At 40.9% G+C, this 17419-nt stretch overlaps 1 protein-coding gene across 1 annotated transcript; it reads right to left on the bottom strand.

Moving 5' to 3' along the window:
• Positions 1-1117: 1117 nt before the first annotated feature.
• On the bottom strand, positions 1118-17359 carry LOC111234491 (forkhead box protein O1-A-like). The gene is made up of 4 exons (XM_022762613.1): positions 16544-17359; positions 3977-4168; positions 2630-3840; positions 1118-2540 (listed from the first exon to the last, which is right to left on the bottom strand). Exons 1-3 carry the CDS (start codon positions 17162-17164, stop codon positions 2653-2655), a joined length of 2001 nt encoding a protein of 666 aa, XP_022618334.1. The 5' UTR covers positions 17165-17359; the 3' UTR covers positions 1118-2540; positions 2630-2652.
• Positions 17360-17419: the final 60 nt, after the last annotated feature.

Raw genomic sequence — 17419 nt, 5'->3', positions numbered from 1 at the left:
CATATTTATTTTTAATAGGCTTCAATAATTATAGACATAGTACTTTTATGCCACAACATGAAAATAAATTCTGTTGAATTCCTTTCATTGAGTTTTGACTGAACAGATTACATGATATCATGGGATGGCGCACAAGTAGCACGCCAATTTTCAGGACATTTCACGTGTCATGTCTACGCATTTTAAGCTTTTCACATTTCATTTAACGTTATTTTAGTTAGGTTTAGTAAAGAAATGAATTGGCGTGAAACAATGTGCGAAAAGCAAAAAAAAAGCGTAGTGATAACACACAAATTGACATGTTATTTATATGCCATTTAGTGATACCAAGTTATTTATTAAATATACATTTTCACACAAAGTCTTCCAAAATGTACGATTTCACACAAATTCATGTTTAATTTAAAACTTTTAGTCTGCTGTCTCATAACATTTACTATAAACTAATGGCTATAATCCTCAAGCACAAGAAAACACTAGAAATGCAAAGATGAGGTCCAAATACACTATAACTGGTTTCAGCATTAATCAAATACAAAAAAAGAATACACAAAAATATGTACAAAACTCTGTATGTCAAAAATGAAGATTCAATACATTACTCACTGAGGAAAATGTCAGGAAAAATCCCTTCAACACTTCAGAGGTAAGATATTTTGAGGTATGAGTGTTCATACAGTGGGATCCAAAAGTCGGAGACCACTTTCCTTTTGGACCCCACTGTATGTTTATTGATATAGGTTGGACTGAGATATGTAAACAACCATTTCTAACACAATCATACATAAGAGTATAATATTTCAGTACAATCCTTACAAGTCATTTAAAACCTCCATATACAAAAATGTACTACGAAAGAAAATAATATGTACAAAATTGCAAGTCTGAGAGACCACATAGGCACAGTGAATTGGAACATTTTCTTTGAACTGTGTTTGGCAGAGTAGGAAACTCTTTGGTACATAAAAACTGTAGCTAAACTTTGAAGACTGGTCAGTTTAGAATCATCATCTCCACCTACTCCTACTCCCCCTGTATTGCTCAACATTAGCCAGGTGAAAATTTTCCAAAATGTCCCTTTTTCAGAAAGTGATTAAAAAACAGCTTTGATTCCAACTTGATCACCATGACTTTTCAGTTTAATCAAAGCAGTTTAAAATGTTTTTCATAAATTCAAGGGTAGAATATAATTTCCTAAATCCACAGAGGTTCATGTCAGTAACATACATACTCAATGAGTCTAAGGCAAAATAAGATGCTGAGCTGTCACAAAGTGGACTTTTCTACATTAATTGAGATTGATATGGACTTTCAGCAAACTGTTTTCAGAAGGCAACATTTCTAATGAATCTGTACTTTCCTTCTTCGATATTAGTTTGAACTCAAATACAGTATATACATTATACACAGCATCAGCACACATATATTTTACAAGCTTACTAAGTACAAAGCAAAAACCCACAGCTACAATTAGAATAAAATAAATATTATACAATATATGTTTGATGAGTTAATTTCAGTCAGAAATGCAGCTTGTCTCATGGTCTTGCCATTAGATGTTATATCTAATGGTGAGCAGATATGGCTGATATTTGACTTGAGCGCCTTTTGACAACACTGTACTATGACATGTGTCTGTAAAAACTTAAGATGTGTGTAGGCCAATCAGAATATTTTCAGAATTTATTGGTGTTTGTTTCATAATCTGCTATGCACATATCCTTTTTGTCATTGTACATTTCTTCTGGGTTATTTCATTCACTATCTTAATAATGTTAATATGTTTCACTATGCAGATGATGCACTGGTTTATCTATCATTTAAGCCTAATGGGTTAGCACTTGTGTAATCACTTGCTATTGGGGGCTGGATGCTAAAAGATGCTCCTCAAATTTAACCTTTAAAATCCTGTCACTTCCTGTCACTGATCAGACCATACAGAACATCAGATCTACTTTTGAATCCACTAGAACATTGTGTAATAAAAGTTGTCCATTTTCAAACCATATGAAATTTTAAGCAATGGACCAAAAAAAACACTGCTTAACGAGTTTAGTCAAACTCTAGAAAGATATATCCATGCTCCCTGAATATTTATATACTGCTGTGTTGGCTCCATATTAATCCAGTACTGGCTGCTTTCACCAGATGGTCACACACCGTACATTTATTGAAATCGTTCTTAAGAGGCACTGATACTGTGTTCTGTCTTATACAATATACTGTACTGTATATTTTGATATGCCACCAATCAGCAAAAATAGACAAATATATATATATTTCCAGTTTTTGACAGGCAATTGTAAACAAGACTAGTTTGTAAATGCAGGCTTGTCTTTCATTCAGTTTAGCTGTTATGTCTTATTTCAATATATAGATCTGAATGATGAACTTCTGAACATACGCTGTCATACCTGGAGCTCCAGCTCAAAACATTCATTTTTTGAAAAAAACTTTTGTGAGAGTGATGGTGTTGGTTTCTTTGGATTTACGTTCTCCTGTCTCTGAATGACAGTGAGCAGTGGCATGATGATGAAAACCTGTAAGGGAGAATGAGAAATGTTATTCAGAGAACATTTTATTATTTGAAAGTTTAAATAATTGTACTTACTGCCAGACTAATTCTCACCTGTTTGTGATCCACCATGCATCCTAGCCTGACACCCAGTTGTGTGTGGTGGTCTTCACCCTCTGCGGAAACCCATGATTCCCAGCTGCGGGGTCAAAGTTAAAGTCCAGCGCCCCACCATCCATGAGGGTGTCATGGAGGACCGACTCCATGTCACATTCAAACCGCTCAATGGACATGTTGTCCAGGTCACTGGGCAGCCGCTCCTGATGATGACCATGTGGGTGAACTGAGTTCAGTTCCCTGTAGCCATTGCTTCTGCCGTAGCTTGCCAAGACATCATTAGTGTGTGCTGGGTGTCCCTGGGGCAGCTGCATGCATGTCCTCAGGCTGGTCATTCGAGGAGGGGCCCCTGAAAGACTACTCAGGCTAGTCAGTGGGATCATGTTACAGCTATTCAAGTCTCGTGAGGTTGAAGGACCCTGGCTATGTATAGTTTGGGGATTTACATGAGGAACTGGGTGACTCTGAGGACGATTCATCATTTTTACTCCACTATGACCCCCCACATGGCTCTGGCTGCTGTAAGTGGGCATTAGGCAACCTCCCCTCCCAACCTGAGACACCATTATATCCCTAGAGGGCATCATGTCCCTGCTGGCATCTGCATCTGCGGTCAGTAACTCTTTGAGTAGGCCAGCAGAGCAGATATACTGGTTCTCATATGCCCCAAAGCCTGGCTTGGTCTCTGGCAGTGTCTGCATGGGAGCAGGGGAGAGGGAGTTCATCCTCACCTGGCCATACATGCACTTTCGGTAGTCCTGTTGTGAGTGGGATGCCAAGCCAGTTGAGCTGTAGGGGCTACTCTGAAGCATGGCAGCATTTGATGAATGCGAGGAGTCAGAACCCAGTGGGGAGTTTTTAGGAGACAGCAGGTTCAGGTTATCCAGCAGACTCTCCATGACGTTCTCTGATCCACGTTGGCCCAAGGATCCAGCCACCTCGGACAGGCTGGGCAGGACGGGGGTTATCTTGGTCCCCGTCGCTCCAGGATACATCATGTGGCCGTCAGACTCCCCCAGGTCATCCTGTTCAGAAGGGAAAGGTGAATGGTGACCACTCAGAGTACTAGCATCAGAGCTGGTGCGCGTCCTAAAGGAGCTCCAGGTTTCGAAGTCTTCGTTATTGTGGGAGTTCGGGCTTCCCAGCCAGCTAGAGTACTGGGAACCAGGACTGGCGGCACCTCCCTCAACCCCTTCTTGTAGCGCCATCTGGGAAAAGAAAAACATAAATATCTCACATAAGCTGTCATAAACATACCAGTGTGTTATTAACTTACACTAAAATGAGAATCAACAGAATTGTAATGATGGACATTAATTATAGGGTTAATGAAAGGAACTGTACCTTTTTCTTGGTCGCCCTTCCTCTGCTCTTGGCGAGCTTACTGTTGTTGTCCATGGAGGCAGCTCGCCGCCGAGGTGACTTTCCGTTCTTTCCTCCTTCTGGGTTCAGCATCCACCAGGAGCTTTTTCCTGTTCCCTCATTCTGTATGCGCACAAACCGACTGTGCAGGGACAGGTTGTGTCTGATGGAGTTCTGGATTGGAAAAGAGTGAATCATTTCTAAGTTGTCTGTGGACGTCATCGTTCTGAGTCGGCTACAATGCAGCTAGAGGCATACAAAGCATCTAGATTTATTTTCCAACAATTATTTTTGGTGGTATTGGGCAACAACTTGGTCAGTATTTTCCACATGAATGACCAACTATTCCAGTACATCTATTAAATATCATTTAAAGGTTTGATAGTCATGTTATGCAAATAAATGCTGACAGTCTGGTGCAAAAAAAAGCAACCGTCAGTCATCCCTGGTTGCTTTTAAATGGGAACTCAGTGAGAAGTGAGAAGGTATTTTATTCAACATTTTTCATACAGAGTGGAGCAGTGGCGGGTAGTTGAGTGTGATTTCAAAGGTGACTGATGAACAGCAAGTACGCATACATCCACATCCTCTGCCAACAATATTATGTCTACCAAGCTTTTTCCACTCCCTCCTCATGCTCTCCAGGCAATGAACAGTTCACTCTGGCATGAGGGAGCGAGAGATAGATGGGATATGTGGTGTCATTTATTTTACACTAAATAAATATTCGGTACCCTTGAAAGACAGATTTTAGAACAGCAGAGTATCAGTTATTGAATATGACGACAAACAAAAGAAGAGACTAAATGCACAACAAAAAATCTGACCAGATTTTATTTTGTCCAAAGACAAGAACCTCTAACAAAATAAAAGTTGTCAAACAAAATGAAAAGTACTAGCAGCAACATCAGCTAACCTACCTAATGAAAAGTGAAAGTCTCTGAAATACCTGAGAGGAAATGGAGGGCTGAAGAAATAAAGCTATACAGTTTTTACATGACTTGTATCTTGTATCTTGTCTCAGCCTCTTATCCTATCACATTAAAATGCATTTTCAGGTAGTAAAGTATTTTAGCTTTTAAGGTTATGTGTGCTGTTTATCTTTTGTCATCCTTTAATAAAAGTGTTGCTTTTGTTAGGTTGGTCATCCTATTGCCCCCTCACAGTATGAAACGTTCATATGTTTCCTGTGATTTCCACAGTTTTATCGGCACAGCCCTATCCCACCCTTCCACTGGCAGCAGCACTGCTCCAGCAAAACTGAAAAGACAACACAGACAAAACAAGAAAAGAGGGTATTATTAGATTTTAGAAGACACATTAAAGAAAATATTCGATCAGAAACATCACCGCTGTTGGATATGTGCATAAAGATCCACCTTGTCTGTGTTTTGTCTCAACCCCAGGGTCCTAGTTTGACAATAACACTACTGAAATTGCTAATTCAGACTGCATTTCTTTGGTTTTACCCAACTGACTCCTTGTTTTTTGTATGTGGTCACATTTGTCCTTACGCTAACATGTATACACGTAAAGCCTCATGCAGTCCGTTTTCTCTAATGCTATGTTATGAACCCTGAAAAAGGACGCAGAAGCACCTCAACCGGTAATTCTCTCAGGAAGAAAAACATTGATGGTTGAGGAACAGTGTGGCGGTCACACAGGACACAGACGTACTGTACTGCTTGGTCTCTCTGGACAAAATCTTCCTCATATGCAACTCACGGCTGTGCTGGATTGAGGCTACAATAAAAGACCAAAGAGTAACACAAGACCAACTAGCAGGGAATTTCCCCTCAATACCCATGTGAACCCAAAAGCAGCTCCCTGCAGTTAGTAAAGCCAGATGTCCCCAACCACAGGATTCAACAGGGATGTACAAAGCATGGAGATAAAGACACTCATTCAAAACAACAGACGGATTGTCTGAGTGTGTCTGTGAAATACTGGTCTTGGGTTAGGAATAGGCTTTCAGCAGATGCATTCAATTTTTATTAATCATCAGAAAATTACTCATAATCAATCATATTAAAATGAGAGAATTATATCTTATCAGATTTTGATTTATTACTGAATTGTTTATTTCAAGAATATTAATACGTATTACTTGACAATAGAAAAAACTCCAGTTATTAAAGAACTACTGAGGATAGTTCTATAAAGTACCTAAAAAGGTTTAATTTAAAAGTTTTTTAGGTATAACCAAGACCAGAATTACAATGAAAATAATAACAGAAACAGAACAAACGTAAAAGTATTTTGAGTAATATTTGGATGACTGTTCCCATACAAAGGCACTGGACCACAGCAAGTTCAACCTCAAGCTATACATCAACAGTAGCCTTCTGAAGCCTGATGCTAAGAGTGGGAGCAGTGGGCAAAAGGAGGTTACAGAGTTCGAAGTGAGAATGGGGAGGGTGGCAGAGCGAGATGTTTTTGCCGGCAGAGCTCGGGTCAATGAGTTCACTGTGTGCTGAACACGAGCTCCTCAGCCGGCGCTGACAGAGACATGCAAACAGGTTTCATGGAGCAAGAACAGAGAGAGGAGGAGAAGCATCAGATGTGACGTGCTGGGTCGGACAGTCTCCTCTCTGACTCACCACAACAGAACAACCCCCCACCCCTATAACCGGACTCCTCCCTTCTCTTCCACTGACGTTTAAATAAGGCTTCCTGTGTCAGAGGACATCCTGCACATGCAGGCTGGAGAAACTTGAGGTGCTTGAGTTGGAGTTAAAACACAGTGCATGGCCACAAAATGCAGTGCTTACTCTGACTTGTGTTCATCTATCTGATGACCTTTTCTCTCCCTTTTTTATCTTTTTATATGATCTCAATCTGTAAGCGACGACAGGATATGAGTCATTAGTGGAGGACCCGAGATCTGAGCAGTGTGCTGCATAGAGTCTGTCTGTAAGCCAACTTATATTCTACTAACCAAATGAAATGTCTCGCTCACACATGGCTGAGATCACTGGTGATATGCAAATGTCTACAGCCTCTGATCAGAGCCCACAATAGATCATGGACTGCATGACTGGGCCCTGGGAAGGGGCATTCTCTACTCGGCCTGGGATAATCCTTGTCTGAGACAGTCCTCACCTCAGACCAAAGAGAACAAAAGACATCCCCTGCGTCACTAATTTATGAGGTGCCCCACTCAGACATTATTTCTCTGAAAGCCCAACCCAAGGTGCCATATATGTTTCATTGTCGCTAAACTGCTTTAAAAACGTATTGTTATGACCCTCACTTTTAACCATCTTTGAAGTAGTAAAATATGTGCACCTGTAGCTGCATGACAGCACATCTGAATGAAGAAATCTATTTGATCTTCACTGATCTCTTTTAGCAACCAAGGCAGTTCCCATGCACAGATTATGGAGGGCTGGAGAGAAGCTATGTTGAGTAGCAAGAGCAGTGATGCAACACAAGCTTGTACAAGAGTTAAGATGCATTACATACAATATATGTAATTCAAAATGTTGTAATGTAATGCAGCTTTGCATTTGTCCTTCGCTGCTCTCAACTTAAGGACAAAATGCAAATAGTCTTTGTGTGTGGGGGTGGAGATGTCAACTGATATTTTTGTGCTTAAAATTTATTTTCAACAAGAATTTGGCATCATTTCTAGCTTTTCAGCAAGATCGCTTTAGATTCGTACCACTAACCCTTAATAAATCTTATGTGATAAGGAAATTTATTGCTCCCTTTCCCATAAAAAAGCTCTGTGAAGGAACAACATTTCTCACTGCATTTTTTTGTCCAGAATGATGCATCACACCATCACAAAGTGGCTCTACACTGAAGAATATGTGAGATCACACTGATCCTAAGTCATCTGGCGCAAGGTCTCCTGACATGGGAAAGGTCTTTTTCCTTGTGACAAAATCTATTTTCAGTTTGCCCTCAGAAGTGCCATATGTTGGGTAGCATGCTATAGATGCAGTGCAGGAGAAACCAGTTGTTCCTCTGCAGACTGAGCTGCTGTTAGTCAACCTGTTGCTAGCTCAGATAATTGGCTGTACTTAGAAGAACTGTTTTAAATTACGGAGAATCCTCCACTCTCTTACAACTTTTCCGATGTACCCAATGATCTCATTCATCTGTGATCAGTTTCATCAAGACAGACTGCTGCAGCATTAAAAGACTCCTCCTACTGGACTTCAAAACAATCGAATCGACACAGCTGCTGTTTCTTGTGTAGTGAAGCATGAGGCTTGCAGTAACGGTCGCAGGATAAGTAAATAAACAAGGCCCAGTTGCAGGGACAGGTGCAGCCACAGTGAAAGTGGCCTTACTTGCAATTCGTCCAAACATTTTACATTCAGCACTAGACAAAACCACAGACAGGACAGAGGATCTCCCAGGAGGCTGACTGCTGGAGACCAGCTGCTTCTCAAATCAGTAACTCAGTTTTATTTCATTGATGAGGTCTGATATTTAGTCAGTGTTGAAAGACTGGAGGAAAAAAAAAAAGACTTACTTTGAATTTGCATTTACTACATGCAGCTACAGTTATAACAAAAATATTAAAGTGAGACTATGTCGCTTTTTAGAGAGGATGATTTTTTCTCTTACAAGTTAAAAAGCTATAAGACAATGACTTAATCATTTCAATACACTCAGAGGTTTTGCTGCTACAGTCTTTCTTGTAAACACACAAGTTTATTTAAAATGTTCATCTGTGAGATACTAAAACATGTAACAGTATCACCAACAAAGAAGTCAGCAAACTAATTTAGCAATATCAGTTACGCAGCAATGTCTGTCTTAAAGTTATCTAACATTAGCTGTGGCTGCAAAATTCATAAGTGTATAAAGATGCAATCTATTGCTCATGAGGTCAACTGCTGATTTGTAAGAATACAAATGTTTAATTTGTTCTTCCTTTTTTTTTATTTACATGTTTTCACTTTAAGCTTAAATGTATTTACGCAGTGATTTAGTGTTAGGACCATTTTATTACTTCTAATCAAAGCTTCATTGACCTCAGCAATGGGTTCAACTGCTCTCAAAGCATTGTTTCTGAAATGCTTCTGACCAAAGGTTTTTAAACAGAAGTTGTAAAGAATGAGGAAAAACATGGAACAATTGTACATAAATCAAAACATTAACACTGAATTAAGGAAGTATGCTAATCTCGCCTGTAACCACAAAGAGTTCGGCAGTGGCAAACTTCTTGACCGGTTTGTTGACTGTGTGTACGTGTTGGCTGGGTCCTCTGCCATGTAGGAAATAATACTTCTGTTAACTAGCTGATTGTGTAGCCCACACTGTCAGTGCCAAGAGTGACTCCCTATTAGTGTTGCACAATGTGTCTGGTATCACAATACTAATGATTATTTTTCCAATAGTGATATATACTGTATGATCAGTTTGTTCCACTGGTATGCATTACATCAGACAAAACTCCTGTAAAACAAAAACTTAGATATTTAATTTGTACGGTATAAGCACAAGTGATCACCGTTGCTATGTCACCAGCTGCTCTAATTTGACAAGGTAATTTATGGAAAAGGAAAATAACATGGTAATCTTGTGAGACAAGAGTTAACACTGCTTATGGTCAACCCTCTGCTTCTTTAATGATGGATTTGTCTGGACACAGGGTACAAAAATAAATTCTATCTTTAATAACTGCTATCATACTACTAACCCTACAGAGAAGTCAGATATCTGGTGTAAATAAGAGAATAAGAGAGCACAACACTTGCAGAGATTACAGTAAAAGTACGAGCCACTTCCTGACACAGTCTTCCTGTGAACCCCCCCCCCTTCTCTTCTGACCCAAGAAGCGCAAGCAGGAGTTGAAAATGAAAATGAGCGTGGGACCTAAGTTTTCTGTTACAGTGTGGTAAAAAAGGCAAGCGCGGCTGCAGAAGAAGAAGAACCCTGCAGCTCAGTGTGGAGAGCATGTCGCCTCTTCATGGCTCCAGGCACAATGCAGGCTACTTCATTAACACTGAGCATCAAACTGAGTGACCTACTTCTGCAATGGCTTCAAAGTGGGACCATGAAAGGGAATGGAGAGCTTTGTGTTAGGAGTTCAGCTTTAGATAAACAAGGAGGGGGCAAATGAGAGTGATAGACACAGTTAAAATCCTCACTTGGTGTGCTGTTGATTATTAAAAAAAAAAAAACCCACACACAATCCTACTTAAATGATAAGCAAATATTCTGTAATACTAAGGTGATTAGAAACTTAATCTCCAATCTTTCTCAGGCTGATCTTTAGACTGACACACATTCTTTGCACACTTTACAGGGTAAAAAGGCTAACTCATTTTTACAAGATTTGGCCACTAATCTTAGTCACTTTTGACCCTGTTTCTCTTTCTTTGCACCATATTTCTTTGCTCCCCTCAACCCATGTCCTTTATATTTTGAATAAAGGCTTTGAGGCCAGGTTCTTTTTGTGAGCATAACATAGAAGGGGGATTATTATCCTGCACAGGCTGGAGGTCAATGCAGAAACCCACATGCCACAGATTCCACAGACTCACACATGTGTAGACAGCAGACTGTACACAGGCCTCAGCCCACTGCCAGCCAGTCAGCTGACAGCTCTCCTCCTTCCCTCAAGCCACGATCGCTCCACTTTGAAAGCCCCTGCCCCAAGCCTCCCTTTCTTCATGGGGTTACTTGAAGCATTCAGTGGGCCTCTTAAGTTCAGGGCGGACCTCCCTTTTTAACCTTGTGATCCAAAGACAAATAGCTGGCAGTTATTCAGGTTTTTTTTCTTGCCTCTTTCAGTAGCTGTTGTTTTTTTTTTTTAGGCAAGTGTCCCCAAACTGAGTTCATGAAAATGTCTATGAGGATGATTCATTTCAAAATTGAACCTTTACTCTATTTAAAAAAATGTAAAGTGAAACTAATTTTTTTATAGACAACAGCATGCTAACATGCTCACAATGGCAATGCTAACATACTGTTTAGCAGGCATAAGGTTTACCATGTTCAAGACCTGGGTTTGTCACATCAGCATGCTAACAATAGCTAATAAGCTCTATGTATAAAGTACATCTGAGACTGGTGTGAATGTCAAGTATTTAGCATGGTTGTCTTACACAAACTGGATACCAGACTCAATGATAGTGCCCATTCATTTCTTTAAAGCCAAATAAGCCAAAACAAAAAAAAAAGTTTGCTTCCATGTTGTGCAGCCTACTGCACATGTGCATTAGTGTTTCTGCTGCTGGCCCAACTTCCTGTTCAGCCCATAGACTTTACATTGGGATGAAGTCAAACACTTTAAAATAGCTTTTAAAGTGGGAAAGTTTTGAAGTCTGGGAAAGTTTTGAAAATATGCAACCCTCATGGATTAAAAATGTACAATACAAAGAATAATTGTTGACCATGTTTGCAGTTGCCGATGTCCTGTCATCAACTTTACAGACATGTCTGTTTTATAATGATGGTCTACTGAGAATATGTTTTTTGAGCCCCGGGGAATTTTTTTTCTTTGCAGTACCGCCATTTGGCACCATTTCATGTCAAACGATAGTTATCAGAACACTTCGGTCAAAATCACAAATGTAAACCTCATGTTGGCGCAAGAAGAAAAGTCATCAAAGTCAATTGGATTCATCATCTGGAGACCATGAGTGCCTGGCAATTCAACAAATAGTTGTTGAGATGTTTCAGTCTGGACCAAAGTAGAGGACCAACGGACACAAAAACATAGCTGGCTTCATGTGGAGGTAGTTCTAGTTTCTGACAGGAGAGTCACAGTAAATGAGAGGTCATATTTACCTTATTCTAATCAAAACTTGTATAGCCTACATTTATACACTATAGTAACTTTGTATTGAGCAAATTACTTGAGACACTTGAGGAAATTGGATCAAAGTCAGAGTAGGTACAACTGCCGCAAATTTCAATTAATTCACACTATCATCTACAAACATTACTTACGGTACATGAGCATCACCTTAGATTTTCATGTAATTTGCAGTCAACCTGGGCTGCAGGACAGTTTGCATTTTGCCAGCTCTGCAGATCCGCTAGTGGGCACTTTCATCAGCTGTCACTCGATCCGGGGGATGTTGTTCAAATGGACGTAGAGTAAGCTTTTCCACTGCGCAGCCCAACTCATCCTGAATAAATACTGTCAGTGTTGTTTGCCACTAATTTCCACAGTGGTCATATGAAAACATTAGGTACCAGACAGCAACAGTTGTGTAGAGGGCCCTATGACACCCATGGCTGCCCATCATCACTAGATGATGGGCAGCCATTGCAGACATTACTGCAGGCTGTAACAACAACTATCTATTCATTCATTAAAGCACTGTTCTATAAATACCCAGACTGCTTTAGATCTGTGTAGCACTACAAACCATTGGCTTTTACTCACACTTCATAATGTTCAAGAAGGTACAGTAGGTAAAATACTCTCTCGCAATTTACATGTTTTGAAATGAATACAGAACCTCACTGCCAGTTAAACTCGGGGGTGCTACTTCCTGTTCCATTACTTAAGGTCACAGTTCACTGAGAAAAACAGTGGCAGTATACGTAAGATGGTAAAGTACCTTGCATACTGCACACTTCCACTCAAGTACCCATCAATATCCCAAGGGAACCAGTCCTCCCAGTTGGTTGAGGCCCTCGCTTGTGGCAAAGGACATTGTGATCGCTAAGCTGCTACCCAATTTTTGGAGGGAAAACAAAAAAGAATCTCGATTGACATGAGGGAGACAGGAAGCTCTAGCAGCTCTAGTATCGCCCCCGTCCTGTCCTCCACCCACCTTCAGTTTTCTAGGTGGAGCAGTGTAATCACTGACATTCAAACTCAATGCCCTCCACCCACCAAGAGGTCTCTGGCTTATCTCTGTCTGTCATTACAATCAGTGTTCATGCTCATGCATGTGGATTCTAAAGTCAATACAAAGGGCAGGATATGAGACAAATCATAATAAAGCAGGCTGATGATTTCTTTTACCATGTGGTGGGAATGCTGAAATGGAAGAAAATGACTTCATGTAGAATTAGATGCACAAACATGGTCCGTATATGGTCTCTCCCTTTTTTTTTTCCCAGCCCTGACCCTCGTGTTTTGCAGGGCGGGGATGTTAACACATGGCACTGTTTTCCATCCACTTGGCAGGAAATGCATCATAGTTCATTGTGGGGGGACTGCCATGTTTTTTTTAACAGGAAAGTGTAAAAATAACTATAAGCCGGTGGTTCCAAGGCCCGGTGAGCATGCCAGCATTTAGAAAAATGCAGGGGCTGAAGCAGAGATGTGTTGATTTAATGGTAAAGATAAACAAGCTGGAACTGTTGTTCTTGATGGAAAGGTGTTAGTAGTTGTATTGGATTGCATTCAGTGAATAGAGAGAAAATAATTACAAGCAGTAAAAGATCAGCTGGATTGACAGTGATGTCAGTTCATGTTATGTGCTCAGCACACCATTCCACTATGGCACTTCAAAGCTCCTGGATGACTGCAGTATAGGGTACAGAGTAGTGCCTATATCAGTCCCTTTTAACATAATCGCGTATACATGCTCTATACTAATTTAGCAGTAAACCAGGAGTCATCTGTTATTTTTCCAAAGCTGTATTCAACAAATTTGGCAAAGAAAAATTTACATATAGATGTTTATTTATAATATTACAACAATCTATCTAAAAATTTTGTTTTCTAATTCCCAGTTTCACAGAAGGCCACAGGGGCCAGGATTACATGGACCCCAAGCTCTCTCAAGCTAAATGGGGATAATAGCATGGAAAATTATCCAAATTAAGTCATGTAGATTGCGATTAGACGTAGATTAAGTCACCAGCAACTTCAGCAAATCTGGAAATACGCAGATCTTATACTTGTCATTAGCAGTGCGTTATGTTGCACAACCATCACCTCCTCGGAGGACGTGTAGACCAGGGCTTCAAACTGAAAAAACACTGCAAATTCTTACGCAATATGAAATATGTGTGTTATTCAAAGCGCTGCAGGGATTGGTCCCATAGTTTACAGATCGTGGTGCTACACAACACTGGTCTTAAAACTGAAAAGTTTGTAATTCTGCAAACTCTCTGAATTTCTCTTGAACAAACACAAACACCTTCAGCAAAAAGCCTGAGAGAGGGCACAAAGGGAAGTGATAGGATAAAGAGCTGCAATCCCTTTCTCCAAGCTGTAGCATCCGCTGAGGAAACTCTAGAAGACAGGAACACAGAGATATGAGCGCACAGCTCAGGAATGGAGGATGTATGACGTTGTTCCCAGCATCCCCTTCAACCAGCCCCTTCCCCTCCAACACACTCCCCAACACTGATTGAGCTGTTTGTGTCGCCTCCTGTTATTGTCAGGTTAAAAGGTTTACTCACTCCCTGCCTCGTTGCCTCCCTGGAAAAAAATCTGTCTGTTTTCCCACCAACCAGTGCACCTATATTTAAGAATGTATAAAACAAGAATCTCAGAAAGACTAAGAAAAGGAAACAAAGGGAAGTTTAGCAGCGCCATAAGTCATGATACAAGCTGTGATCAAGCTTTCACATGGGGGTGTTAAACAATGGAAACTATATTTGATTGAGGTTCACAAAGGCATTTCCTGACATAACTTCAAAAATGCGTTTCACAAGGATGCAGGGGTTACAGGAAGGGCTGCAAGCTGAAGTATGAATTTGACTCAGATTTTGTTTTGTGTGTAGGTTATAATGAACGCCTGCTTTGGGCACATCTATGACTTTCTCTCTTTCTTTTGTCCTCAATTCTGTCCTTCATGGCTAACTTCACCTCATCTGGTGAGACATTATCAAGATCTGGATTAACATGCTTGTGGGGGGAATTAAATACTTTTCTAACTTGTCCCTTGTACTAAATATTTCCAATACATGTCCAGCTTTTCGAATTTCAGGACTGTACCAGGTTTTCCATGACTGTGGAAATGCTGCACAGACCATGAGTCAGTATGTTTTGTGGCAATACTGGAAAGTCTGTTCCCACTAAGATTTGTTCTGGAAAAGGCATATCTGAAATCTGCATCCTTCTGTCATTCTTCTGATGCCCTCAGTTATTTTCCGCCATGTTACCATTATTTCTGCAGGGCGCTAACTTCTGGGCCGTATAGAGAGAAATGTTCTCAGGGAGATGCATGGGATGTTTACGTTCACACATGCTGGCTGGTTCTCTGCTGCTTTAGGGCTGTACGTTTCCTCACTGACACAGCAGAGAGGCGTGTGCTACCACTGACAGAGGAAACCACTCCAAAACTTCAAAGGTTACTGAAATGCCATTAAGTTCAGCAGCTAAATTAACAACCATTGCATTTCTGAAACCACATTCATGGTTCATTTTTTTAACCTTTTTACACAAGAATAAATATTTTGCTCTCTCTCTCTGAGATGTCGAAATGGGAGAAATTATAGAATTATTTTCCAATAATTTTTATTATTGCTATTCATGCCTAATGTATGAGCATCACCACCACTGAATGTGCACTCAATATTAACCTGAAATAAGAATTGGATTAGAACTTAAAAGCAGTATGAAAAATGGTATCTGCAGCACCCTGATTGTAGCAAAGTGCAGATAGTTCTGCTCTGGCGGAGGTGACAGATTTTTTTCAGTACAATAAGTTTTTTAAAAATCAATCTCCATACAAAACCAAGCACTTATCTGTGCTGCCTGTAGACATAATGATTATAATAATAATAATAATAATTCAGCCCTTACTGCATTACCGCTTTCCCAAAATCAAGTCAACATATGCATAGGTTGGAGAGGCGCTGTTGCCCCCTCTCTTTGAGTTAAATGTCTCAGTAATGTCACACTGACCACATCACAAGTGATATCACACCAAATCTGCTGTTTGCAGTTGATAGAAAACCATTGCTGACATCACTGACTGTGAAGTAGGAGAACACAGATGCTACTAATAGCAAAACAACTGGAATTCTGCCATCATTGATGTTTTTATTTACACCTACAGATTTTCTTACTGTGGCATGACATAAAAAAGGCCTTTTAATCCCTATATATCCTGTAATACAAGCAGAATAGGATGGAGCTGGGTTTTAGCTGTGTTTGCTGTTGGACAGAGTGAATGCAGACTACTTGATGGACAAAATCCCCAGCATTTGTGAACTTCACTCACCATAACCTGCACTAAGTGTAAAAGGTGAATCAGTGCAGAAAGACACTTAATGAAGATCTGACATCAAAATGTTTGTCTTTTGGTTTCTGCACTTTTCCACTTTCTGCACAGTAAGAGGAGCAGATCAGGGATCAGTAATTGAGTCTCTTTTGAACAATGTTGTGTAGATGTTCTGCTACCTGCATTCAATGGCACTTACAGTCTATATTTATAATTTATCGGCATTTATCGTTTTCTTTAAAAATCACGTGATTTGGTCTTTCTTGTACTTAATTTTGTGTTGGGGTCTTTAGTTTTGATTTGATTGGTGTTCTGTAAGTAAAAGAAGCTTAAAGATACAACCATAAACCATCTCAGGTTTATTCTAAAAAAAAAAGCTAATGCTTAACTTGCGCTCGCATCCACACGGACAATAAGCTCTAACTTGCACGCAGACACTCACCTTCCAGCCCGCGGAGCTGTTGCTGTCTCCTTTATCCTTGAAGTAGGGCACACTCTTGACCATCCAGTCGTAAATCTGAGACAGTGTCAGCCTCTTCTCAGGTGAGCTGTCTATCGCCTTGGTAATCAGGTCAGCGTACGACATGTTCCCCCAGGCGTTACGGCGGGACGAGCTGTGGCCGCTCTTTCTCTGGCCGGAGCTGCTGCCCAGGGGTGCGACGCCAGGAGGAGGCACCTGTTGCTGAGGCGGCAGCTGCGGCCCCGGGAGCTGCTGCTGCTGCTGCTGCTGCTGCTGAAGATGATGATGGCGGCGGTGGTGGTGGTGATGTGGATGCACGCAGTTTCCGTCCCGACACTGAAAATCATTGCAGGCCACAGGCTGTTTCTGCTCTGCATACTCTTCATAGTCCTCCTCCAACAAGCCGAGGTTACTAATGAACTCGGTGTTTCCTCCTCCTTGCTCCTGCTGCACCGACGGTGCCGGGGAGGATGTGTTGGAGCCGGCAGGATCGATGAGCTCTGGCCGGGGAAGCGGCCAAGTGCACGATCGCGGGCGAGAGAGAGGCTCAAAGTCCGGGTCTATTTCGACCGGCTGTGTCTGTGGTGGCGGTGCCTCAGCCATGTCAGGATCAAACCGGCGCTAACTGTCACATAGACACTCACAAAAAATAATCACCCAGGTAAAATCAAAGAAAAAGTTGCGTTCACACACTAGGTTCCAGTACTAAAATAGACCAGTTGGGAGAGGTCTACAATTTACGAGTGAGAACTGTTTCGTTCAAGGTCTTCTCTGAAGTTCACACCATCCTGCACAGACTGTTGCAACTCTCAAGTCTGCCGCTCTATCACTATTAACAAGTAGTAGTGAATCTGGTGC

The sequence above is a fragment of the Seriola dumerili genome, unplaced genomic scaffold (assembly GCF_002260705.1).
Source record: "Seriola dumerili isolate Sdu_G_001 unplaced genomic scaffold, Sdu_1.0 BDQW01000449.1, whole genome shotgun sequence".
Classification (NCBI taxonomy): Eukaryota; Metazoa; Chordata; class Actinopteri; order Carangiformes; family Carangidae; genus Seriola; species Seriola dumerili.
This window is presented reverse-complemented; position numbering and strand designations above follow the sequence as displayed.

What these genes read in the sequence shown, in the direction of transcription:
- LOC111234491 (XM_022762613.1), bottom strand. Translation starts at nt 17,164, where the DNA reads ATGGCTGAGGCACCGCCACCACAGACACAGCCGGTCGAAATAGACCCG. An exon ending in ACAGCTCCGCGGGCTGGAAG is followed by an intron (nt 4,169 to 16,543) that starts GTGAGTGTCTGC and finishes TTTCCAATCCAG; the next exon opens with AACTCCATCAGACACAACCT. An exon ending in GAAGGGCGACCAAGAAAAAG is followed by an intron (nt 3,841 to 3,976) that starts GTACAGTTCCTT and finishes TTCTTTTCCCAG; the next exon opens with ATGGCGCTACAAGAAGGGGT.